The sequence below is a fragment of the Didymella exigua genome (assembly GCF_010094145.1).
Source record: "Didymella exigua CBS 183.55 unplaced genomic scaffold M421scaffold_56, whole genome shotgun sequence".
In the NCBI taxonomy this organism is placed as follows: Eukaryota; Fungi; Ascomycota; class Dothideomycetes; order Pleosporales; family Didymellaceae; genus Didymella; species Didymella exigua.
The window spans coordinates 148,199-172,118 of NW_022984830.1; the positions used below are offsets into that span (position 1 = coordinate 148,199).

Consider the following 23,920-nt stretch of genomic DNA (forward strand, 5'->3'; position numbering starts at 1 on the left):
AGAGCGAAATTGTAGCTTTAAAATGAGCGAAAAATTATTGTTGTAGGCCTACTACAACGCAAGTTATAGAGCGTTAAAGGTTTGTTTGTTAAAGGTTTGTGTTTTGAAGTTGCGACAGCACACCATGGCAGCTGCAGCTGCGCCAGCACACAACACATCAGCTGCAGCTGCAACAGCACACGACGTAGCAGCTGCAACAGCACACAACAAAGCACCTGCTAACAAGCACACACTGCAGAATAGGCAGGCCTAGGCATAGAATTCTTAGTTTACCTACTATTCTTGAATAATATTCTTGTATTTTCTAACATTCAGGCTGCTAGAGCCCTAGCAAAGAATCTTAACTTAGTGTCTTGGCAAGGAATATTAAGCTTAAAACCTTCTATGCTTAATAACTATTCTATTAATAGGCCTATAATGTTGTTTAATAGCTTATTTTAAAGAGGAGACTTAGTAGTATATTAATATAATAAAAGTATAGTTTATTAAGCAGAGCTACTATTGTAGCAGGATTAGGAGTTATTGTGGCTATTGCAGCTGTTAGGACTGTTAGAGCTGTTAGCTTGAAATTGGCTAGACATTGAATGCACATTAAATGACTGTTGTAGGCCTACAAGTCCTACTGTTGCCCACAGTACAATGCCACGATTTCCTGATTTCGACAACAGAAAAACTTTTCCTGATGTAGTACTGTAAAAAACACAAGATTTTTACCTTGTGTATGCCTCCTTACTTATTACACCTATTGCACCTGCTTGACGTAGGTTATTTTACCCTAATAAAGAAGGCCTATAGTTGCTAAGCTAAGCTGCTTATGTGCAACAAGATTACTTACATTACTAAACTTAAGTTCTTACTATGCTTTAAAGGAGCTTTTAATGCCTTAATTACTAAGAGTAATTTTTAGGGTGGATTTAGAGGTGCTAGCTTAGCACCCCTTAATCTATAGGTTGTGATATTAAAGCTTATAGTGCACCTGTGTACTATACTACTATCTACTATAGATAAGAGTACGTTGCACTCTTAAACCCTACTGTAACAGAGTAGGCGCCCTGCCCTCGAAATCAATACTACGTGACTTCTCTGCCTATACCAAAAGGTAAGCACAAGAATACTTAAGCAAGTATTCGTTGCGTAGGATAATATATATAGACAATAATAGTGCTAGCCAGCTAGCTTTGCCTCTAGCTGCTATGAGCGCTATGCCACGTGTCGTGCTCGTGCATAGTTGTTACACCTACAGAACACCCTATTATTTAGGTCGCAATTAAAGCTAATTTAAGAGACAATTTAGCAACATAGCAATAGCTCTCTAACTTCTATAGTTAATACCCTTTATTAGCTCACTAAAGGCGCAGAGATAATAGCGCATTTATTAGTTTTAGTGCGCAACTAGGTTGCAGAGCTTTAGGCTGCTAATGAGGCTGCTACACGCTGTAAATCACACAAAAGAAAGCAGATCTAGAGGGAGGGGTCTCTTATAATAAGCAAAAGAGTGCGCTTAACTACTCTAAAGGAGTTTAAAGCCTGTAGTACTAGAAAGAAGGCAAGCAAGAAGAGGCGTGTTAAACTAGGCACTTAGTCTTCACAACGCTGTGGCAGATGTAGTAGGCAGGGCACAACGCGCGAACGTGCATAAAAGATGCGAAAGATACTGTAGATTAGTGCTGTATACTGTAAGTTACAGTAAGTTATAGTAACTTACTGTAACGTGAGTGTATAGCGAGTCGGACAGCTAAGCGAGTCGGACACCCTAACAAGCTGTTAAGCCTACCAACCTTTAAACCACAATAGATCAACCACCCAACCTTGAATTGCTCCCAAAAGAAGATAGGGTTAAGCTTGCACTCTAAGCAACAAAGAATCCCCAAAATCTCAGCGTGCGACGCGCTGCTGACGTCTACAAAGTGCCAAAATCGACTCTCTAAGACCGACGCGCTGGGAAGCAGTCAACACGCGATACCCACCCCAAATCATCAGCTCTGACTAAGACAGAAGAGCAGACGCTTGCGCAGTATATTAGGAAGCTTGACGAGCAAGGGCATGCCCCAACGCTCTATTGGGTTGAAGCTATGGCTAACCAACTGCGCGCTGCACGTGACGCAGGACCTGTCGGTCCGCGATGGGCTTCAAACTTTGTTAAACGCGAACCTAGACTCTAATCGCGTATAAGTTGACAGAGGGATCGCTAGAGAGTCCTTTGCAGCGACCAAGGGGTTATTAGACCCTAGTTTAACCTGGTACAGAACGTTAAGGCCAAGTACAGCATCCAGGACGAAGATACCTATAACTTTAACAAGACTAGCTTTACTATAGGCATTAGAAATTGCGTTAAAGTAGTCACTACATCAGAGAGACGCACAGATCCTATTAGAGTCCAGCAGGGAGACCGTGAGTGGGTGATGTTGATTGCTGCAATCAACGCGATGGGCTAGGCAATTGCGCCCTACCTTATCTTTAAAGCAAAGAACCACAACGCGTCTTAGTACCCTAATTTAAAGCCCTAATGGCGCATTGGGGTTAGTAACAACGGCTGGACTACGAACGACATTGGTGTAGCCTAGCTAAGGCACTTTGTTGAGCAGATTCAGGGCCGGAGGGTGGGTAGCCACGTGCTGCTGATAATTGACGGCCATGAGAGCCACAAGTCGCTTGCCTTCCAGAATCTCTGCGAGGAGAATAAGATAATTACCCTGTGTATGCCTCCACACTCATCTCACATCCTACAGCCACTTGATGTGGGTTGTTTTGCCCCCTTAAAGCGGGCGTACAGCAAAGAGATTAGAGTCTTGGCACTAGACCATATTGGCTAGATTAACAAGAAAGCCTTTCTTGCAACCTTTGCAAAGGTGTTTAACAAGGCGTTTTTAAAGGCAAATATCCTGTCAAGCTTTAGAGCAACTGGCTTAGTGCCTAGTAACCTATTAGTAGTACTATTAAAGCTTAATGTTAAGGTTCGCACGCCAACGCCGCCTCTCTTAGGGGAGCCCTAATAGAACCCTAAGACACCTACCAACGCTAGTGAGATAGAGGCTCAATTAACGCTGCTTTGCAATTGTATTTAAAAGCACTAAGGATCGTCACTAACTCTAATGGTTAAGATTGTTGATCAGCTGCAGAGAGGCACGGCAATGCTGCTGCATGGGCAGACGTTATTGGCAGCCCAAGTGCTGCAGCTTGAAGCGTTAAATAAAGCAGCCTCTGAGCGCAAATCACAGAAAAGAAAGCGTATTCAGAAGGGCAGAGATCTGTTAAAGGAAGAGGCAGAGGACTTAATAGCCTAACGCGACGTTAAGGCGCAGGTTGAAGGGGAGAGTTGTGAGGGTAGAGTTTAAACAGGTGCAGGCAAGAGGGGTAAAGGGCACTGTAGGCGCTGTAGAGAGACTGGGCACAATTTGCGCACGTGTAAGAAAGACATAGTAGACGTTAGTGATTAATATTATCTACTATAGATTGCACTGCTGCGTTGTGGTGTTAAGCAATTGCAGATAGTAGGCCTAATAGCTTGTTAGGGTGTCCGACTCGCTTAGCTGTCCGACTCGCTATACACTCACGTTAATTTGCAAGAGAAGTTGAAGTTTGGTGTGGTCTTGGCAACAAGGTTGTCTAATATTAGAATCAGCTAAGCGTTAAGCTGAGCTTAAAACAGTGTAGCTTGCTTGGTTGTTGCCTATGTGTTTTCAAGACTAGGCTGGCGGATGGGTATGCCCTAAAGTCCTGTTTGGGTACCCCCCCAGCTTAGCTAATACTTGACCAATTTAGGCAAATAAGGGCTCGTTTTAAAGAAAATTACATGTAGTCTATTTATCCTATATAGCTTTTTCTTTTAGCTCTTATATTACAGCTGCTAAATCTAAAAGACAGTAAAGAAAGGGGGGGGGGGGGTGCTAGGCTGGCGGAATGGGTATACTCCAACGTCCTTCGTGGGTACCCCCCAAAACTTTGTCAATAATACATGGATTCTAGCGAAATAGGGCTTAAAAGAAAGAGAAAAACTACCTCTACATTTCTGTAGTAGAGTGTTTTGTTATAACTATTAAACTGCACAAGCTAGAGGCTAGAAAAGGTTAAAAAAGGGGGGGTACCTAGCAAGCATACCTATTAATAGGTATACTTTGCTAGGTAGTGTTAATAACTCAGCTAATACTAGGCGGAATGAGCTAATTCTTTTTTTATTAGAAGGCGCAATACTAGGCGCTTCTATTGAATAATAGATTATGTAAGCGTATCTCTGCTAGTTAAGAAGCTATAAGCCAAAACGTAAAAAAGCATACCCTACCCATCCGCCAGCCTAGGGGGTGCCTAGCGAGCATACCTATCCTAGGTAGGCTTTTGCTAGGTAGACTCAATAACTCAGTTAATAGTTGGCCAAATTAGGTAATTATTTTTTTGATAGAAAGCGCAATATTAGGCGCATCTATTGAAATGTACATTATATAAGCGTATTTCTAATAGTTAAGGAGCTAGAAGCAAAAAAAAAGCCTACCCTACCCATCCGCCAGCCTAATCAAGACCCTTAATAGCAAGCAGGAAGTTCTGCTGTGCTCAAGGAGATGTGACATTAGGCAGATAGACTGCCTTGCACACCCTCACAGTATGCGGCCACTCCTTAAGCTAGCTGTCAATGTTGTTTCTTAGTCAACTCTGTAGTTGTTAATACTTGACTATTAGCCGAATCTCCCTCTTAGCTGTTAATAGGCAGAGATGCTTCTTTAGCCTCTTCAAGCAAGCGTACGCAGTATTGTTGCTCTAAGTTAGGTGTATATAGCAGCAGCTAATTGTTTAGCTAATCTCCTAGCTGAAGTTGTTTAACGTTTTCCTCTTAATCGTTTATCTAGCTGGTGCTTAATTGTAGTTCCTCTCTGCCTGCTGATATTGCTAGAACTCCTTAGTTATTATGCCCTTAAGCACAACTCTAGTGTTGTCTTCTATCTCCTTATAGGACTGTTCTGGCTTAACCGCTGCTGGCTCCTTAAGCTTCTTAGGGGCTGCCTTATTAAGGTCTGGGTTAACTATAGACTACAGGTGATGTCAGTCCACACTATCCTTTTGTTGGAAGATCTGTTCCCCCTAGTCTACAGGTTTCTTAAGTATAACTATTGTCCTTGTAAATAGTCTATCTAGCTTAGCAGTAGCTATCCTAAATTAGGCTCTTTTAACTCTTAGATGTTGACTCTTGTATAGGACAGTATGCTCAAGGCTCTTAGAAAAGTAAGGTAGCAGGACAGAGAAGTAGCTCTGTTAACAGCAGTCAATAGCTCGTCAGCATGCAGTAGCAAATACAGCGTGTATAGTTGACAGCCAGGCTTATAACTGTGGCTACGTGAGCAGTGTCGGTCAGAGACTGTGATCAACAAGTGTATTGCTATCTGTTGTCGTGTTGTGATGTTCTGTTACAAAAACTCTCAGCTCTGGGGTAAGCGCACTTGCCCACCGGGCAGTACCTGCTACAATAGGATAATATGTGATCTAAGCCACGTGGTTACATTACGCAACTTGATGTAACCACAACCAGAGGGATCCAGCACTTGTAGACGGCCATCGATAGAATGCCTTCATACCTACAAGTTGCACTGGTAACAATCAGGTACATGTGAGCAACATTTATCTTGCACGGTGAGCTGCGTAGTTTACCGCTCGAATGAAATTCGATAAAAAAGTGTCCTGCTACGAATGATTCGAAGAGGGGACATGCACATCACGTACTGGAAGAATCTAGACGGGTAAGCAGATGTGCCGCGATCATGGCCTTTTTGCAGTTGCAATGAACAGGGACTTGTGTAGGGCTGCTTCACTTTCACACTGACAAGTGACTTTTTGATGGTGAAAAACGCAAGGTTCGAGTTGTAAAAGCTCCCTCTTGTATATACACGAGTACCCTTCCGCTGAAGCTTTATGCCAAAGACAGCCATGCCATGCCGTCTTCTTGGAATGCCGAAAGTGGCTTTTCATCGCCCATACCACCATATACAGCTGCGATCCATACACACCTGTGACCTGCCTGATGGACGCTCCTCTGCCCACACTTATGCACATACACCAGCGGGGATAACAGAGGGCTCGCCCACACAGGAGAACTTCGAGCCGCCCGTGACAGCCACAGAGTTCCAGGTCCACCCGGTGCAGGAGGCGCACTCGATGGCGACATTGGTGCCAGAGCTGGTCACGCCACCGGTGCCTGTGATGCCCGAAATTGTCAGGCCGGTGATGGGTACGCCGGAGCCGGGGCCGTGGGTCTTGGACAGGTCGCCGCCGTCGTAGTTCTGCTCGATCAGGATGCCGTGGCTGCATGAGTTAGCACGAGTTACAAAACGAGGATACAAGCAGAGGAGTAGATAGGGGGCATGACTTACCCAGTGATGCCTGAGAGCGTGATGCCGCTGTAGGTCACGGCGTCGATCTTGCCGGTGCCGTCGAAGAACGACTTGACGCGAATACCGTTCGCCGAGTTTGTGACCGAACTGCTCAGGAACTTGACATTGCTGACGGTGTTGCTGGCGGTGGTGCTTCCATGGCCCACGGAGCCAACGGACAGGCCGTGGCCGCCAGTGCACTTTCCGTTCTGGAATGTGATGCCCTGCATATGTCAGTAGCTGTAGTCTCACGAAGAAATATTGACTTACCGTTCCGGAGTTGATCGCCACGCAGTCGTCCTGGTTGTGCACAACCGCGCCATCGATGACAATGTTGCTGCTCGCGCCGATGTCGAAACCGTCCGTGTTGTGGGCCATCTTGTTGCTGGCCAGGCCATCACTGGCCGAATTGTCGATGGTCATCTTGTTGATCTTGAGCCCGTCGCATCCGTTGATGCTGACGGCCTGGACGGGCGTATTGAGGAGTTTGAGGTTGTTGATGGCCGAGGTTCCAGTGAGACTGTGAGCGGCCAGGAACTTAGGCTTCGGGGTAGCGCCGTTGCTGCCCTGGCCGTCCCAGTACTGTGCACCCTGGCCATCGAGAACGGCGCCAGCTGCGCCGGTGACGACAATGTTCTTGCCGCCGATGTTGACAAGAGGACCAGCGAAGCCCTTCTGCACTAAGAAGGTTGAGGTGCCCTGGAAGTTGACAGCCGTATTGTCGGCCAACTTGGATAGATCAAGCGTCTTGCCAGCAGGGACCGTGACGGCGTTGAAAGTGACGGACGAACACGTTGGCAAGGCGGCAGCCACCTTAGTGACGTCGACGGTGCCAGTGAAGGAGCAGGCGCTGGCACGCTTGGCAATCACAGTGTCGGAGAGAGATGCTTCCGCAGCAGGTGCCGCGTTGGCAGTGGCCACGAGGACTGAAAGAAGGAGGCTGAGGTTCTGGGAAACCATCGTGAAGTAAGTTGGGATATTTTTGGGTTGGTTGTCGTTGAGTTGGTTATTGATGGGTTGGTTGTTGTTGGATTGAAACGGGTTTGACTTGAGAAAAGAGTGGTTGAAGATACTGTGTTTGTTATTTGATGGTTGGATGGTCGATATAATTATTTTCGACGGGCTTCTCATGGTCCTTACATCGCTTCTGTACGCAGCAGAGACATACTCGGCCGATGAATGACCGTCTTCTCAGTGTCGCCCCTTACTGCTACGGATCGTGGGCATAGAAGCAATACGAAGTAATGCCGGTGATAGAGTGAATCTCTTTTCAGGGCGTGCTAGTAAGAAGCCATGTCAAGGCAGAAGTCGACTAACTACAGGGCATTGGACTTGGGTCTACGCTCGTCGGCTCGCCAATCTTCCTCTTGTAGTGCGTGAACTATCTCTATGCGTACTACCAGCCTGGCAGCTGTCAAAGTATCCATGAGAGTCAGATAGCAGACAGAGACTCGGCATGAACTCGCTTAGAGCACTTCCTTAGCTGCTGGGTCACAATGAAGCAAACCTCGCCATTCGCTCCAGACCATCATGACGTGAGCCTTTGTTCGTCGACTACTGTCTTACAACTGCCAACTGATGCACTTGCCGTGCGCCCCATGTTGGAGATGCGCCGAATCAGCTCACCATAGTCAGTAAAGAACGAGCTCGGTGGCATTGGGGAAGTTCAAGCTGGAACTTCGTCTGGTCATGAGACGATTCCTCAGACATGGTAGCAGCGGTACTCCACATTCTGCAGATCCGCGGTCCTGGGCATAGTGCAATCGAACCCAGTGCACTCCCGAGCTGCAGGGGTCCAATTGGAGGAAAATTCACACACTGAAGCGTCACTGGTCGGACAGGTAACCGATAAATTCGTACCAGACACGGCATGCGCGGGACGAGACAGGTGTCAAGCTCACCAAGCTCACAAGACCATGCAGACAGAGGGCGCCGTTTCAATCGCTTCGCCATGTCGGCTGCTCATCCTGGCGCGTCGTTTCCGGACATTTTTTTTCGCACCGGTGGGCTCTGCTCCCAGTCATTGCACCAATCAGAGGCGTGGCACGTGGAACATAGCGCTCCTGAGCCATGAGATGCCCGTCAGAGGAGCACGAGAGACTCTCCAATTGGTCGCGAGCGTGAGAGCAGAAGCAACCAAGGCGAGGGACAATGGCTGCGGAACACATGGAGCAAAACCACCACCTATGCTGAGCCAGCCTCACCACCAGTCGTAGCGTGGCAGGAGCAATTTAGGAGCGTTTCAAATGCTGTTGTTTCGAGAAGCACGGTCGGCGCATTCCCCAGTTTCGTGATGTCGTGCGCTTGGCGCGAACACGATCTGCAGCCCTACGGGTTCGCAGCACAGGGCGCCCCAAAGTGCCGGCATGAGTGAGGCATCCCTGGCACGGCATCCTGCTTGCGCATTCGCAAAAGGACTGGTCTGGACCGGCCGGCCGGCCGTTTGGGGGCCACACTCGAGTCACATGGGCGTCGGTGCGATTAAGGAACCGCCGCTTACCCCAGACGTTGATGTCGGGAACTGCGGATCCTGCTGCCTGGTTCCAGGGCAGCGAGAATGGGGACTTGGGTCGGCCATGTCTTGCAGACGGCGAGCTGCATGGTCGATGTTGCGGCGCGATGTGGGGGAGATTTGTTTTCACCATGCACATTCAGGACTATCCGATCGCGTGGTTACGCCACAACAATAAGCAACGTCGGAGGTGCATCTAACACTGCCAGGAGTTGATTAGATGACATGGACAGAGGTGCGTTAAATGACAAGAGCCGAATTTGCCGTATTTCACGCAACGAGCCGGCCTAGTGTCGGGTATATACACGCCCGCTATAACAAAAACAGAGCTGGGGCAGCCGAGAGTAGTACGTCCTCCCTACAGGTACTGGAATGCCAGTGCACATGACCATGGCTTGTGATCCGGACATAGTCGCTGCCAAGGATGCTTTTCTGGAGAGTTGGACTTGGCTTGTGCACGGCGTACCTGTAGATCCTTTTAGCTATCCCCAGCAGAGCCAAGGAGGCCCAAGAGTAAAGTAGGGGAGAGAGAATAGTGTACTGGATATGCAGTATGCAGTATGCAGTAGTTATGCAGTATCTACTATCTCAATGTATCCTGTGTCAAACAGCAAGGGTGGGTGTCTGGTCGATGCCTGTCCCGGATAGACCACATTCACAAGTCCTCCCAATCACCCACACCAGCGCCGCGCCGCACCGTCACATACACCGAGCCAGGTAGTCACTACCCCTCACACGTTGGGAAGCATCGTATACAGGACTTGCCCAACGGAAGCACCGGAACACGCAGCAGCCAAAGACGCCGCACGTGCGTCTGCTGCGGCCAAGTCTGTGTATCGATCACGAGGGACACGCCAGTTCTGTTCAAGTAGAGGTGGTATGGTGTGTGGGATCTAGTCGCAGCGATACGCTTCATGCCCAACGAGCAGCGACGCATCCTACTCGTCGTCGGCCCAGCTGGCGCCCTTCTGCATGGGCTCCAGGCCGAACGACTCAGCCGTCTTGACGGCAGGACGCACAGGCGCGTCGTCAGTCTCGGCCTTGGGCTGTGGCTCGAGTTCGTTTCTGAGTGCGGGCTCGCTCTTGCGCATGTCTTCGTTCTTGGCGTTGTTCCTGGTGTCGTCCTTGGCGTCGCTCTTACTCTCGCCCCTGTCCTTGACGGAAAAGCCTTTGATGGAAAAGTCTTTGATGTTCGGTGCGTCGGCGTTTGCGGGGACTGTCTTTGGGGCTGCGGGGAGGGAGGGGAAGTCGGTGGATGTGGGCGGGCGCTGCGACGTTTGCTTGCCGCCGCGGGCTTCCCCTCTGGAGTCGCGGGCATCGCCTCTCGCTCCCCGGCCGCCGCTGCGTCCGCCGCGCCCTCTGCCGCGGCCGCGGTGCGCACCCGCGTCGCCGGTTTCGTCGAACAGCTCTCGCCCCTCTTCCGGTGCTGCCCGTGCTGTGCCGCGCCGCCGCTCCTCGCCGGTGCCGTCAAAGCCGTCCTCCTTGTCGAGGTCCCACTCGCGGCCGCCCTGGGCCTTCAGTTTCCGCTGGCGGTTCTTCTCGCGCTCGCCCATCATCTGCTGGCGGTCCTTGCGCTCGGCCTTTTGCTTCTCGGCGACGGCCTTCTTGCGCACGACCTCCTGCTGCTTGAGCACGTGCTCGCGGGCCTCGGCGGCGGCGGCGTCTGCCTCGGCGCGGGCGTGGGCGCTGGCCAGGGCCTCGTTCTTGCTGCGCATCGACGCGAGCTTGGCGCTGAGCTCGGCTTCGGTGAGGCGCGTGCGCTTGCTCCCGCCCGTCAGCGTGCGGTCGCCGCGCACCGAGGCCGCCGTGGGCGCTGCGGGGCCGGTGGGTGCGTCGGCAGGCGGCGCGTCGGCGGCGGGCGCGTCGGCTTCTGCGCCTGTGCTGGCGGGCTCAGGGGCCGAGTGGGCCGAGTGGGCCGAGTGGGCCGAGATCGCGGCTGGGCTTTCTTGCGCGGCGGCGGCGGCCTCCTCGAGCCGGATGTCGCCTACGGGGCCGCCGCGACCGCGCCCTCCTTTGCCGCGACCGCGCCCCTCGCCGCGTCCTCTGCCGCGGCCTCGTCCCCCGCGGTCGGCATTCCGTGGCTCTCGCGGCGCCTTGGGGGCGACGTGTGCTTGCGGCGCGGCTGGCGGTGCGGGCTGCTCTGGCGCCGGGACGAAGACGGGCGCCCGCGCGGCGAGGGTGCTGCTCGGCTCGACGACGGGCTGCGAGATGGGCGTGATGTCATCGTCGAAGAACAGATCGTCGGTGCCCGCTGTCTGCGCGAAAGAACCTAGCGAAGCGTCATTGTAGGCGCCGTAGGCTGCGTCGACCGCGGGAGCCGCTGCTGGTTGCTGCGCCGGCGCAGGCTTCGATTCCGTGGTTGCAGCCTGTGGCGCTTCGTCGCCAGTCTGGGGCGCCCACTTGGACTTGAGCATGCTGTAGAGGGAGGACAACTGTGCTATAAATAAATTCGGCAACGCATGCAAATCTGCGCAGTGGCAGCCAACAATTGCTCTCTGGAGTGCTTTGTGTGTGCCTAGACGTGCCAGCACTGCATCATCTATCAACAGCCTACCAGCCGCACATTGGTCCGCACCCAGGGCGGTGAAGGCAGCTCCCCGCTGTGGATCGGATTCGCGAATTCCCCACCGACGAGAACATCCAGCGCAGATATCATCTACAACGGATTTTTGAGGTCTAGATGCGGCATGTGCTACGAGGGCTGCATTGAACAGCAAAGGCAAAATGATAATGTGTGCATTCTGAGCCAATACCGGTAGGGGTCTCTAAACCGGGCAGCCTAGTAGATCGAGTCCACCGGCAGACCCTTGCCAACACGACCCATCAAGGGGATTCTTAATCGTCGCTATCATACTCCTCGTCGTCATCCCCAAGGAGCGCGGGATATTGCCTCCGCCTCAGATCCTGCTCCAGCCCGCCCTCGCTCTCCGGATCCACATACCCCTTCCCTCCAACCAGACTGAGCAGCACGGGCAACAGGATGAGAGCGTGCGTCGACGCCCACAGCACGAGCGCGACCCAGACACGGAAGTAGTAGATTTCGAAGATCTGCGTTAGTTAGATGATGAACACACAGGATTGGCGAGCAAGGGATCAACATACCTTGCTACGCGTAAACGCCAACACGCCCACGCCCAGAATCTTCGTGATCGTGATCCCGCTAATCACACTGCTAGCCACGTTCACCATGGCCGTCCACGCCCGCGCATCTCGCCCACGGAACCGATGTCGTGGCGCACGTTCCATGGTTGCGCGACTCGGAAACGTGAAAGCGCGCGCAATGTGCGCCGTAAACTCGACACTGATACCGACGCATATAATCAGATTGACAAGCGAGACGGCGTTCAAGCTGACCCCCATAACCGCCATGGAGCCGATGATGGCCGACACGATCATGGCGACGACGAGCGTGACGACGAGCGCCGTGGCGAGCGAGCCGAGGAGGATTGTCGTGATGATGAGCACGGCAGCGAGCGCGGAGCCGATCAGGGCGCCGGCGAGCCGCACGATGGTCGTGTACTGGTCGAAGAAGATGTAGAACTTGGAGTATGGAAACACTTCGGCGTCGACGTCTTTGGAGATTTCTTTGGCGATGCGACGCGCTGCTTTGTACGCCGCTATAAAATCGCTCTGGGAGTGGACGGGTGTGTGCGCAGTGCGGAAGTGCGACGCAGAGATGGTCGTGTGCTTTGAGTCGATGACAAGAGCGTCAGAGTACGCAGCCTTGCCACCAAGAGGGCATTCTTCTGTCGTCGGCGCATCAACCCACCGTTCGAGGTAGTGAATGAACTCCTCGCCCTCGGGCATACCGTGGAGCGTCATGTTCCACGCTGGCGTGCGGTTGTCGAAACAAGGCTTGCCCTTATCGACACAGCACTTCTCATTCTCGGGGTTCAGCCACAGGAAGAAGTCATCCAGCCAGCTGGCCGCGGGTGCAGCCAAGTAGGATACCTCGGGACGTTTACGCTCAGCCTCGATGATGTTTGCGAGACTGCCTTGGTCGCAGGTAGAGAAACGACCGCAAAGCTCCTTCTGTGGCCTCCTCTCTGTGACGTTGAAGTTCTTGTGAATGAAGTAGACCGGCGGGCCGACGTCCAGATACTCGTACACATCAGTGAAATACGGGATGAGGTAAGAATCACTTGGCATGGCAATACGCTGATCGAGACCAAGTTCAACGGCGGGAAAGAGGGCGACGCCCGCAGTGAAGATGCCAAAGAAGATGGCAAGGATGACCACCTTGGCCTTTTTCCCTAGAATGGCTGGTGCGTATGTCTTGCGGATGAATCGCTGTAGAGCGCCTTCTTCGCCAGCGCCAGCTCCGTAAACCGGGTCCGCCTTTGATATCCGGAGAAAGGGGAAGCAGTCGGCACGATTGGTCTCGACACGTTGCTGGTTCAGCGAGAGTACAGCGATGAACATGGTGACTTGCAAGATGGCGTTGATGAAGACTGCACCTGCGGCGTATGCGGCGAAGTTACGGACAGCAGGCATGCCCACCGCACAACCAAGGGCAAATGCCGTGGTCTCGGTCAGGGCCGAAAGCAAGATGGAAGGTCCCATGCGACCGAGAGCGCGCGAAACGCGTTCTGGAATCGTACCTTCGGGATGGCTAATGTTGATGCGCTCAAACTCGTGGACGATCAGGAAGATATTGTCAACACCGACAGCCAGTACTAAGAAGGGGATGACCTCGGCAATGATCAGGGTGACCTTGATACCAGCGGCAGAAAATAGACCAACCGAAGCCGCAACGGACATGAGCACGATGAGGATGCCCACGGTTCCCAGCATAAACTTAGATTGCACGAGTGCATTTGCTGGGTTCTGAAGTACAGAGCGTACTGTGAGGGTGGTCGATCCCAGCGCGAGTGAGGCGTACAGGAACATGATGATGTAGCTCACCACCACGATCTTGGCATCGGTGTTGGTACTCTTGTTGAGTTCTTGCTCGAGACTGACTTCGGTGCTAAAGCTCAGACGAAGACCTCGATCCTTCGCATCATCTTGAACAAGCTTGAGGTAGTTTTTCATTTCGTCCTCGAAGTCCATTGCGCGCTGCAGCTCCGGTGTACCCTCGGCGTGGTTCTTGACAACCCAAGTGACAACGAGCGCTTGAGCGTCAAGGACACTTCTGTTAACACCACCAAAAAGGATGTGAGGGTCCAGAGGCTGCTGGAACTCAGGCAAGCACTGGGTAGGGTTATCAACGCAATCCATGAGATCGTCCTGCCAACTACTAGGCGAGAGGTTCTGGAAGTCGCCTTGAAAGTAGCCAGTGACTGACTGTACCACACAGGCATTCTCAATTGGCTTGAAGCAGACCTGATCGAGTGTAACGCCGCTCTGAGACGACTTCAAACGGCGAATCTGGTCCTCGACGCCAAACCACCAGTCGAGGGTCTCGTAGCTCAGCACTGGCGCGCCGTGGTGAGTGTCATTGACCAGGAAAGCTTGCTCCGCTCGGAAGAAAGGACCAAACTTCTCATCGAAGAAGGCTTTTTCCTGGGCAGCTGCCGAGTCGGGTGCAACCCACAGGCGAACAGGATCGGTCTCGATAGTGAACCTGAGCCAACCCAAGCTCATCAACCCAACAACTAAAATGCTGATGACGATGGTGATGACGGGAAACCTCGCACAGACGTAGCCAAGGCGGCTGAAGAGACGATCACACCAGGTATTAACAAAATAGTGCTTGGTGGGGCGATCGAGCATGCCAACGTTGTGAACAATGTCGCCCTCGTCTTCATCATCGCTGGGTTCAAGGTCCTGCAGTAAGCGCAGGCGTTCGTTTTTCTGTTGTGAGTGCTTCTTGTATGCGACGTGTCCTGCGACAGCGGTGCAAAGGAGAGCCAAGAAGACGGAGTAAACAATGACGACGGCGAACGAGAGACAAGGAAGCAAGCCCACGTAGCACTGCTTGGCTTCAGTGACTTCAGGCAGCTCCGTGCATGAGGCGCCGCAGTCGAGGCAAGCGCAACGGTACAGTTCATCGTCGGTGTCGCAGGGGTACGCGTGCTTGTTCATGGCCTGCATGTCAGGGAACTCGGCGTCGTCTGGGCGCGGGAAGTCCATCTGGAAGGGGGAGCCAAGGAACTTCTTGTCGCCCAGGAACTTCAAGAATTGAGTATAGTTCTTGGCACCACCGCCGATGAAGTCCATTGCCTTGCCATTTGTAGCGCCGAACTTGACATCCTTGCAGCTATCGTAGAAGGTGCCTGCGTACTCGTCGGCGACCAGGTGGGTCAGCTGGGTAACGAGGAACTTGTCGCCCTTGGGGACGGTAGCGGTGACGTTAATGAAGAGTGACTGGTCAGGTGAGCAGGTGAAAGTGCAGAACATGTTGTAGAAGTTCTCCCTGCAGGCCGGGCAGGCGTTGATGATGGGCGTGGCGCGGTCGAGATTCGTCTTGAGGGCGTCCAGCTGCTCTGCCTCACAGCACACATCCGACCCCGCCCATTGTGCGCCGCAGATGTCGACCAGCTGCTTTCTGACGTCGTCTGTCGGTGCCTTGGCAAGGCCGTTGTCCGGGCAGGGCAGCTCAGAGCCAAAGAAGCTCTGCTTGCCACACTGCCCTCTTATCGCGCATCGCCCCTTCTCGTGCTTGATGGTCAGATCGGGCCCGGCCAGCGCTGAGCCGGCCAGTATAGCCAGCAACCCCACTGCCGCAGCTCGCCATCCTGCTGAGCACCGTGATGCCATTGGGTTGCGCGTCGTCGGGACCAGGGTTTGCTGACAGCGGTGCGCAGATATTCGTGGAGTACACGTGACGCTATGTTCCAGAGTCTATGAGGATGATGTCGCAGAGGCAGAAGTGCATGCGCCGCGTCGTCGAAGCCGAGGTGGCGCGGAGCTTAGAGCTCGAGTGGAGATAGCCAACGGCTGCGAAGAGCCAAAGTGGGGGCTGGCAATGACAGAAGACAGCTGTGCACAGCTATAGAACCGCAATCGACCAGTTGCACTGCAACTGCTGTTGGATAGTGGTACCGGTGGTAATAGTCGTGGAGGCGCGAAGCGTAAGGCAGCTGTTTGTCTCATGCACGCTCGAGAGACGTCAAGGCCGCTACCTAGCCGCCCAGGAACAGGCAAGATCGTCATCACGCGGAGAACGCCCTCGTTCCAGAACATAATCCCCAGCCACGCATTTCCAACGACCCCACATCACGACACCCGATCGAGGAGACTGTCAGATATGCATGCCGACAAGGCGTATTGTTCATTCAACATCCTATCTAGGTCGTAAATCCGCGGTCATTATCATCTACAAGTGTCTTGCGACGGGGTATTCATCCTTTTTGCTCCATGACATTCATCAAAACATCCTACTTGCGCAGGTACTGAACAAGCTCAGTAAGCTGCGCGCGTGTCTCGTCCTCCAGCTGGTCCTCTGAGCTCAATGCCTGCTCGAAGATGGGCATCAGGGTGGGGGTCAGCTGCTGAACAGTGGGCTCGTTCCTCTGGTACAGCTTGATGAACATGCCGAAGATGGGCTTGTTCTCTTCGTAGTCCTCGCGCAGAGGCAGGAGCTGGACGAGGCGAGGCAAGACCTCGGCAACCGGTAGCCTGTCAGTGTGCTTCGTGATGAAGCGGCTGACACAGCCCGCTGTGTTGTCCAGAAGGCGTGGCTGATCCTTGGCGTCAAGTAGAGGCTCGATCTTGGAGAAGATGGTGGGCAGGTTCTTGGCGATCTCGTCATCATTGGCAGTGCTCTCGGCCAAGAGACCCATACCGTAGACCGCGTTGGACTTGGTGTCGACGTCCTCGTCGGACAGACGGTGAAGCAACACCTTGAGCAGACTGCTCTGGTACTGGGTGCAGCCCTCGCCCATGTTACCGACGCACTCAGCAATGGTACCAACAGCGGCGCTGCGCTCGGTAGGCTCCTGACTGCTGGCGTACTTCATGATCGGCTTCTCGAACATTTTCCAGAGCTCGGTAAACTGGCTGCCGAGAGCGACAGCAAGGCAGGTGACGACCTCCATGGCGGTCTCAATGACTAACCAATCGTACTCGGAGGACTCATCGAGGTCAATCTCCTCACCCTCATCACCAAGATCCTGCTGGCAAGGGTGACGCTTGGTGATGACAGCAAGCAGCTGCTGGCAAATGTCAGGAACAGCAGTGCCGGACTCCATCATCAAGACGGCAGGACCGCAGAGTTTAAGAGTGGCAGCGACATCGCGGTTGATATCAGTGACAGTGCCCCTGTTCATTGTCAGTCATGATCACCAAAGTGTATTAAACAGATCGACAATGTGGGAGGAGCTCAGACGTGATTTCGCTTTCACCTCAAGTGCACTTTGTGCATCGGAGTGAGCTGGGATTAACGAAGATTGTGTCATCTTTGCGGGGATCGAATGAAAAACGAAAGGGCGTGGTACTTACCGGTCCATCTCGTCCTGCCAACAGGCCATGGTGGCAGTCATGACAAGGTTACCAAGCTTCTTCAGCTCCGCAGGAGGCTCGACCTTGAGAGGAAGGCCAGGAGTCCACTTAGCCATGCCATCGCCCTCCGCCATGCCAAAGAGGCAAGCGAAGGTGCGCCAGAGTGTGCCAAGAGCAGCCTTGCGGATCCCCTCGTAGGAGTGGTCGACAAGCTCAAGGAGCTTAGTGACGGTCTCCTCGAGGTAGGGGAGGTACTGACGGCGTGTGTGGGTGATAATGTCGCCGAAGACCTCAGCAGCAATCTCCTTTTCCATGGCGACAGCGGTGACACCCTCCAGGTCATCCCAGTCATCGTCATCAACCATGGCGTCATTCAGGTCCTCAAAGTCATCGTCGTCATCGTCGCCGGCGGACATGACCTTGACCTTCTGACCCTCGATAATGACCTCCTGACCAACAAGCTCGCTGGCGTGCTCACCAAGCTCGACGTCAGTGCCCGTCTCGTCCTGAGCAAGACACTCGTTGAGGCCCTTGACGGCACCAGGAAGGTACTTGGCAAAGCCCTCCTCGTAGACCTTAGCCATCGTGCTCCAAAGAATGTAGCTGGTCTCCCGGAGGCGAGGATGATCGAGGTGGAGAGCCTCTTCCGACGCCTCCATCAAGGGCAGAACGTAAGGCTCAAAGGGCTCAGGGCCAACGGCAGATGCCATCTTGCCCATGGAATCGCATGTGACGCCACGGAGGTCAAGCTCGTCCTGACTGTCCTTGATGCGGACGTAAGGAGACAGCTCATGCATAGTCTGCTGGAAGAAAGGCAGGAAGGCCTTCTCAGCGGCGGAAGCAATAGAGCCGACGGCACCGATAGCAGCGCTCTTGACCTTGAGGTCTTCGTGGTGGAAGAGCTTGCTGAAGCGGGGCACTAACTCCGGAACGTACCTGCCGGCATCCTCAGACTCGAGACCCTCGATGAGAGAGTCAATAGCGTGGCAGGTCCCACGGACGATCGACAGGGTACGCTCGTCGTCCGCACTGGGCGCATTCTGAACAGCGAGATCGAAGTTCTTGATCATGGCAGGAATGAGCTTAGCGTGCTCTTTGCCAACGTCCTCGGCCAAGTCATCAGCCAGGCGAGCGATACCGTTGAGAGCGGCAGCGCGGACCTTGAGCTCGGGGTCTTCGAGAAGGTGGTAGACCATTGGCAGGATCTCGTGGAGCTGAGTGGCGATGAAGTCGGGAGCGCCCTCAACGCACATACCCAGAGCAAGAATACCGGCCTGGCGGTAGTCGGGGTTTGGGGAGGAAAAGTAGTTGCCGAGGTTCTTGAGGAGAGGGATGACGACCTGACTGGGAGGAAGGCTGGAGGCAAGGATGTCGAGCAGTCCAAGGGCAGAGCGGGCGGGTGTGACATCTTCGTCCTCGCTGGAGAGATCACCAAGCTCAGTGACAATGTGCAGAGCCTTCAGAGTAAGCTCCTCACCGATCCTGAGAGCCTGGACCTTGAGCTTCCTGTAACGTACACACTGCATAAGGAAGGCAAGGGACTGGGAACGATAGTCCTCCTCAACATCGGTGGAAGCGGATAGCTCAAGCATGAACCTAACAAGATCTCCGAAGTGCTTCTGCAGGAGAGCAGACTCGCAGCCGAGAAGGGTTTGGAAGACTTCGAAGGCCTGCATGGCGTGCTCCTCATCGCCCTCGTCGACGGTCTGCTTCAGAACAGCGACCATCTGAGGAATGGCCTGCTGGAAAGCAGCCAAAGACTTGGCGTCCTCCTCAGGCTCAAGAAGCATGGCCATACGGCTGAGACCAATGAGGGTGTTAATCCTGACATCGGCACTCTCCGGGTCCTGGATCGTCTTGCTGAACAAGCTGTACAGATCGGCGGGCTTTCCGGGGAAGGAGTCGCCAGTCTGCTCGAGTGTTGTCCAGATGATGAATGTCCCGACCTCTCTGTGCTGTGCGGTGCCGCTGGTGGCGGCCTGGTGCAAGTGGCTGGGCAGGTCGGCCCATTGTCCGTCCTCGAAGTCTTGCGCAGCGATGGCAGCAACAACACGAGCAGCAGAGTGCCTTGTCAGTTTCTGCTCCTCGTTCAATGTAAACTGCAACAGCTGGTTGCGAAGAGAGACCTTCTGGTCCTCAGGCAGCGAAATCCAGTGCTTGATAACAAGCTTGCGGGCCTCGACGGCGGCGAGCTGCTTCAGACCCTTGTCGGGGTGCCCGCATAGAACCTGCAGCAGCGCATTGAGTGAGGCGGGCGAGTTGTAGTAGTTCTTGTTCAGACTGGCCGTGGCGTTCTTGACAACGTCGGTGTCAGCTGGGAGTTGTTAGTTGCAATGTCTCCAAGGAATGGAGCAGACTTCTTACGCTGCAGCAGGCTCTGAAGCAGCTGAACAAACTGTTGCTCGTCCATGGCGGTGATTCTACAGTGGTGAAATGTAGAAGCAGGCCTGGTAGAAGATCAGACGCTGAGCGGCGAAAGATCAGAAATTTTTGGCGGGCAAGGCGCTGTGTTGTCCTGCGTGGAGAAGATGCAAATAATTTTGAGAGAGGGGCACTAAGGGTCCAGCTAGCGCGCTTCAGGCTGCGTGGCGCCGTGGCTTGACTCGGCGGAGTCGCGTCTGATTGGTCCGCCCCAGTCGCGGGCGTGTTGAACTTGGTGACAGGCTGAAAATGTTGGCATCTGGTGAAGACCTCCACAAGGTCAAGTCGAGGTTGCTGGACATGAACGATATTCCCCATACTTCTCTTGCAAGGGACCTTGCAGATTCGAACCTGCAGCGTGGACTGCTCATCAGCCCCTGACCCAGCTGTTAAGTAGAACAACGGCGATATATGAGCGTGGCATTGCTTTGGTTTTACACTGGACTGCCGCAGATGGTAACTCGTAGGAGTCTCATCTCAGGAAGAATATCTCGAGCGGTCAAGGGGCCAGGTGCCACATAACCATGTGTGCTTCTTCGGTGGCAGTGTGGTGGAGGTAATTCAGACTGTCAATTCACTGTTGACGCGTCATCAAAGATTGATGAGGATGAACCCATCTTACTGGATGCCATGCTCGTTTCGTAGTCGATGTGGTGGCTTGGTGCCGCTGATTGTGCGTACAGCTGACGAGAGGAACCGGTTGTTTCGAGCTTGGAGACGGCGACAGAGTGGATGGTAGGGGTGTTTTGCTCAAGAAGTGAACATGGATGATTATGGTGGAGCTTCAGACGAATAGGCGCGGAATAATGGCATGATGCAAACAATAGGTGTTGAATGCCCTCGGACAAAGCAAGTCGAGAGCACAAGTCACTTTGTCGACGATGGCCAGACACGCTAGTTTCGGTTGGCCCAAGCGCCCCATGCCTTCTGTTTGCGCGAAACGACAGTAGAGCGCTCCTCACCGTCGCCATCACCACCTAATAATCGTAGAGGCACCATCATTCCTCTCCTTCACCGCACAGTTCAGGAGCTTCCCCCCTGCACATCCTACACATACTCCGCCGCCCCGTAACGTTCTACCTGGCCTCTTCGCTACTCCGCCGACTCCTCTATGGCTTCAGTACGTCCCCGGCCCACAACACTGCCCAGCCCTTCTCATCTGCATACTGACTGCCTCCAGCAAGCTCCCAACCAGCCGCGCCCCTACCCCGGCAACTACCTCCCCAATGGCGGCGCTGCTTCCGGCCCTGTGCCTGGCGCTGTCCCGCTTCTTCCCAACCAAGGCCGCGTGATCCAGCAGGGAAGCGTACGAGTGCTGTGCATTGCTGATGTACGAGGTAAGCATACAAGATTTGTGCTCGAGCAGAGGAGTTGAGACTGACATGTTGCAGGAAATCTGCAGTCGCTGAACCAACTTGCTGCAGACGCCCGCGCCAATTACATCATCCACACCGGTGACTTTGGTTTCTACGACGACCGCTCGCTCGACCGCATCGCCGACAAGTACGTCCAAGCACACGTGACCTGCTGTGAGTGAAGAGGAGGCTAACTGGCGCAGGACACTGAAGCACGTTGCGCAGTACTCGCCCCTCTTGACTGACGCCGTAAAGCGCTCGATCGCCCAGGCGCCGCCACAGCCCCCGATCAAGGAGCGTTTCCAACGGGAACACTTGCCCCTCTCTGAGCTGCCTCAGTTCCTGAATAAGACATACACACTGAATGTTCCCGTCTACACAGTATGGGGTGCTTGCGAAGACGTCCAGGTGTTGGAGAAGCTGCGATCCGGCGAGTACAAGATCGATAATCTGCACATCATCGATGAGGCTCACTCGCGGCTGCTGGACGTCGGCGGCGTGAAGCTCCGTCTGCTCGGTCTGGGTGGTGCCGTCGTCATGCACAAGCTGTTCGACAACGGCGAGGGCAGGACAACCATTGCTGGTGGCCAGGGTACCATGTGGACCACTCTTCTGCAGATGGGTGAGCTCGTCGACACCGCGAATCGCGTATACGATCCGACCGAGACCCGTATCTTCGTCACCCACGCCTCGCCTGCGCGTGAGGGCCTGCTAAACCAACTTTCGGTTACATTGAAAGCCGATTTCTCCGTGTCTGCTGGTCTCCATTTCCGCTACGGCAGCTCGTACAACGAGTTCAGCGTCAACCCTACTCTGGACCACTACCGCGGCAAGCTGGCTGCGTCCAAGGCCTCCTTCAACGATGTCTGGGACACAGTCAAGACTGAGGTCGAGCCTGCGATCGCTGACAGCGACTCGCAGCAGCGCCTGTTGAACCTTGCCCTCGAGATTGTCAACAAGATGCCCACTGTCGCGAATGGCGGCAACCCCTTCGGTGGCCCCACCCCTGGCCCTCAGAGCGGTGTCATCGACGAGAGCGCGTTCAAGAACATGTGGAACTTTAACCTCGCTGATGCAGCCTATGGCTGGCTTGTTCTTGACATCGACAACGGCAGGATTGGCACTGAGATGCGCGCTCAGGGTTTCAACTTCGCCCACCGTGGTGGCAAGGTTGGCCAGGCCGGGCAGCCCGCACCAGCTGCTGCCACGTCCGCTACTCCTGCTGCCCCCAGCCCTGCTCCGGGTCCCTCACCCGCACAGGGACGTCCTGCTAACGTGCCAGCAAACGCTCCTCAGCATCCTCGCCCCGCCGTCGCAACTCCTCCGGTCTCCCACCAAAACAAGGCTGCTCAGCCAGCACGCACAGGACCGTCTCCTGCACCTGGGGCGCCAAAGGAGGCGAAGGCTGCCACACCCCAGCCTACTGGACCCGCGAACACTGCCGCTGAGAAGGCTATCCCCAGCGAAGTCAAGTCGAACGGTACGACAGCGCCCGAGAAGGGTCCTGCGTCGCCCGCCCCTCGAGAGCCTGTAGAACGCAAGGAGAGCAAGGGACTTTTCATCACTGGTGTCAAGGACGAGGAAGAGGCCAAGGGTCTTCTCGCCGAGGAAGACAGATCTAAGATCGAGAAGCTTGAAAAGATCAAGCACTTCTTTGTCGCCCACTTCAACTCGCCCACAGAGATGCAGGCTGCCCTCGGCCGTGTCTCTGCCGATGTCAAGAACGCTAGGGGCGGACCCGACAAGCCCAGCATCAAAGTGTACAACGAGCGCGGCAATGCGCCCAGATACGGTGCCGGCAGCTGGCAAGCAAGCAGCCGTGGCGGACCCGCTGGTGCTGGCGGCTATAGGAGTGGCGGTGCTTCTGACAGCGAAGGCGGCCGTGGAGGACGTGGAGGCCGAGGAGGCCGCGGCGGTGCGTTCCGTGGCAGTGAGCGTGGTGACCGTGGAGGTGGTCGTGGCCGTGGAGGAAGGGGCGGATACCGAGGTGGAGCGACTGAGGGTGGTGCTGCCCCAGCAGCTACAGGAGGCGAGTCATAGACCCATGACAAGCTCCATCCCTCCCCATACCTCTGATACCCCTTCTCCGGATATGCTAACGCGTTGGACAGAGCGGGACTGGGCCCGCCGATCTGTCCTAACGTAGTAGCAACGTTTTGTTTCTGACGGCGAGTTCTTCACACCTCGCCTTAGCGGGCGCTAGGTGTGGTTTCTTCCTTCGTTTCTTTATGGTGTGTTCCGGTTGGTAGTGTTCATGGCGCTCTCTGATCGGCATTTCCCGCTGGAACGATAGATGGCCTACCCGTTGCTTAGGGCTTGGCCAACATGGATGAGAAAATGTCTTGTCAGAATATGTATGTAATCGTATGATACCGAAAAGCTATATTTGCTGCTTCTGCAGTCGCAACTGCCCTCTCTACCTGGCTGTCGGTATTACTGTGTTGCATGCGCTCCTGACACCGTAAACCCAGCCAAGGTTCTCGAATCGCCATGATTCAGTGTCGAAAGTAGCTCAGTCGGTTCCAACGCCCACTTTCGATATCGCAGGCTCATGGATGATGCCCTGCGACGGCTAAAATGTCACGTTTTTTTTCTCGGGCCTTTGCATCTTCTCACTGGTGTGACATCTGTTCCAACGCTCTTCACGTGGACATTTTCTTACGACTTTAGCCAACATAGCAATCACGCCAACAAATCACTAAGGGATCGATCACAAGGCCTTCAAAGCAACTCACATCAAACTGAAGCCGAACTATTGAAGTGTCCATCATAGTAGTAGTGTTAAGAATTGCCTCAGCTGAACGAAGCCCCATCGTCAAGTGTTCATCATGACTGCGCCACATTCTACGTCACCACGTCAGCTCCCACAGCCACATTTCAGTCCCAACGAAGCC

The 23,920-nt window shown here is 54.0% G+C and overlaps 5 protein-coding genes across 5 annotated transcripts; 1 reads left to right on the forward strand and 4 right to left on the reverse strand.

Annotated features, from left to right (window-relative positions):
- Positions 1-6,026: 6,026 nt before the first annotated feature.
- M421DRAFT_10049 (glycoside hydrolase family 28 protein) lies at positions 6,027-7,313 on the reverse strand (the record flags this gene model as incomplete). Its single annotated transcript, XM_033586531.1, has 3 exons — positions 6,027-6,285; positions 6,354-6,577; positions 6,624-7,313. 3 exons carry the CDS (start codon positions 7,311-7,313, stop codon positions 6,027-6,029), a joined length of 1,173 nt encoding a protein of 390 aa, XP_033443289.1.
- A 2,490-nt stretch (positions 7,314-9,803) lies between these two features.
- Positions 9,804-11,279, reverse strand: M421DRAFT_10050 (uncharacterized protein; the record flags this gene model as incomplete). Its single annotated transcript, XM_033586534.1, has 1 exon — positions 9,804-11,279. The coding sequence occupies one exon, from the start codon at positions 11,277-11,279 to the stop codon at positions 9,804-9,806; it is 1,476 nt and encodes a 491-aa protein (XP_033443290.1).
- Positions 11,280-11,549: 270 nt separating this feature from the next.
- M421DRAFT_426275 (multidrug efflux transporter AcrB transmembrane domain-containing protein) lies at positions 11,550-15,881 on the reverse strand. The gene is made up of 2 exons (XM_033594351.1): positions 11,968-15,881; positions 11,550-11,913 (listed from the first exon to the last, which is right to left on the reverse strand). Exons 1-2 carry the CDS (start codon positions 15,565-15,567, stop codon positions 11,701-11,703), a joined length of 3,813 nt encoding a protein of 1,270 aa, XP_033443291.1. The 5' UTR covers positions 15,568-15,881; the 3' UTR covers positions 11,550-11,700.
- Positions 15,882-16,147: 266 nt separating this feature from the next.
- M421DRAFT_334770 (karyopherin Kap123) lies at positions 16,148-19,743 on the reverse strand. Its single transcript, XM_033589411.1, has 3 exons — positions 19,615-19,743; positions 17,251-19,564; positions 16,148-17,070 (listed from the first exon to the last, which is right to left on the reverse strand). The coding sequence occupies exons 1-3, from the start codon at positions 19,658-19,660 to the stop codon at positions 16,188-16,190; spliced, it is 3,243 nt and encodes a 1,080-aa protein (XP_033443292.1). The 5' UTR covers positions 19,661-19,743; the 3' UTR covers positions 16,148-16,187.
- A 1,039-nt stretch (positions 19,744-20,782) lies between these two features.
- Positions 20,783-23,066, forward strand: M421DRAFT_76461 (uncharacterized protein; the record flags this gene model as incomplete). The annotated part of the gene is made up of 3 exons (XM_033597223.1): positions 20,783-21,008; positions 21,063-21,174; positions 21,230-23,066. 3 exons carry the CDS (start codon positions 20,783-20,785, stop codon positions 23,064-23,066), a joined length of 2,175 nt encoding a protein of 724 aa, XP_033443293.1.
- Positions 23,067-23,920: the final 854 nt, after the last annotated feature.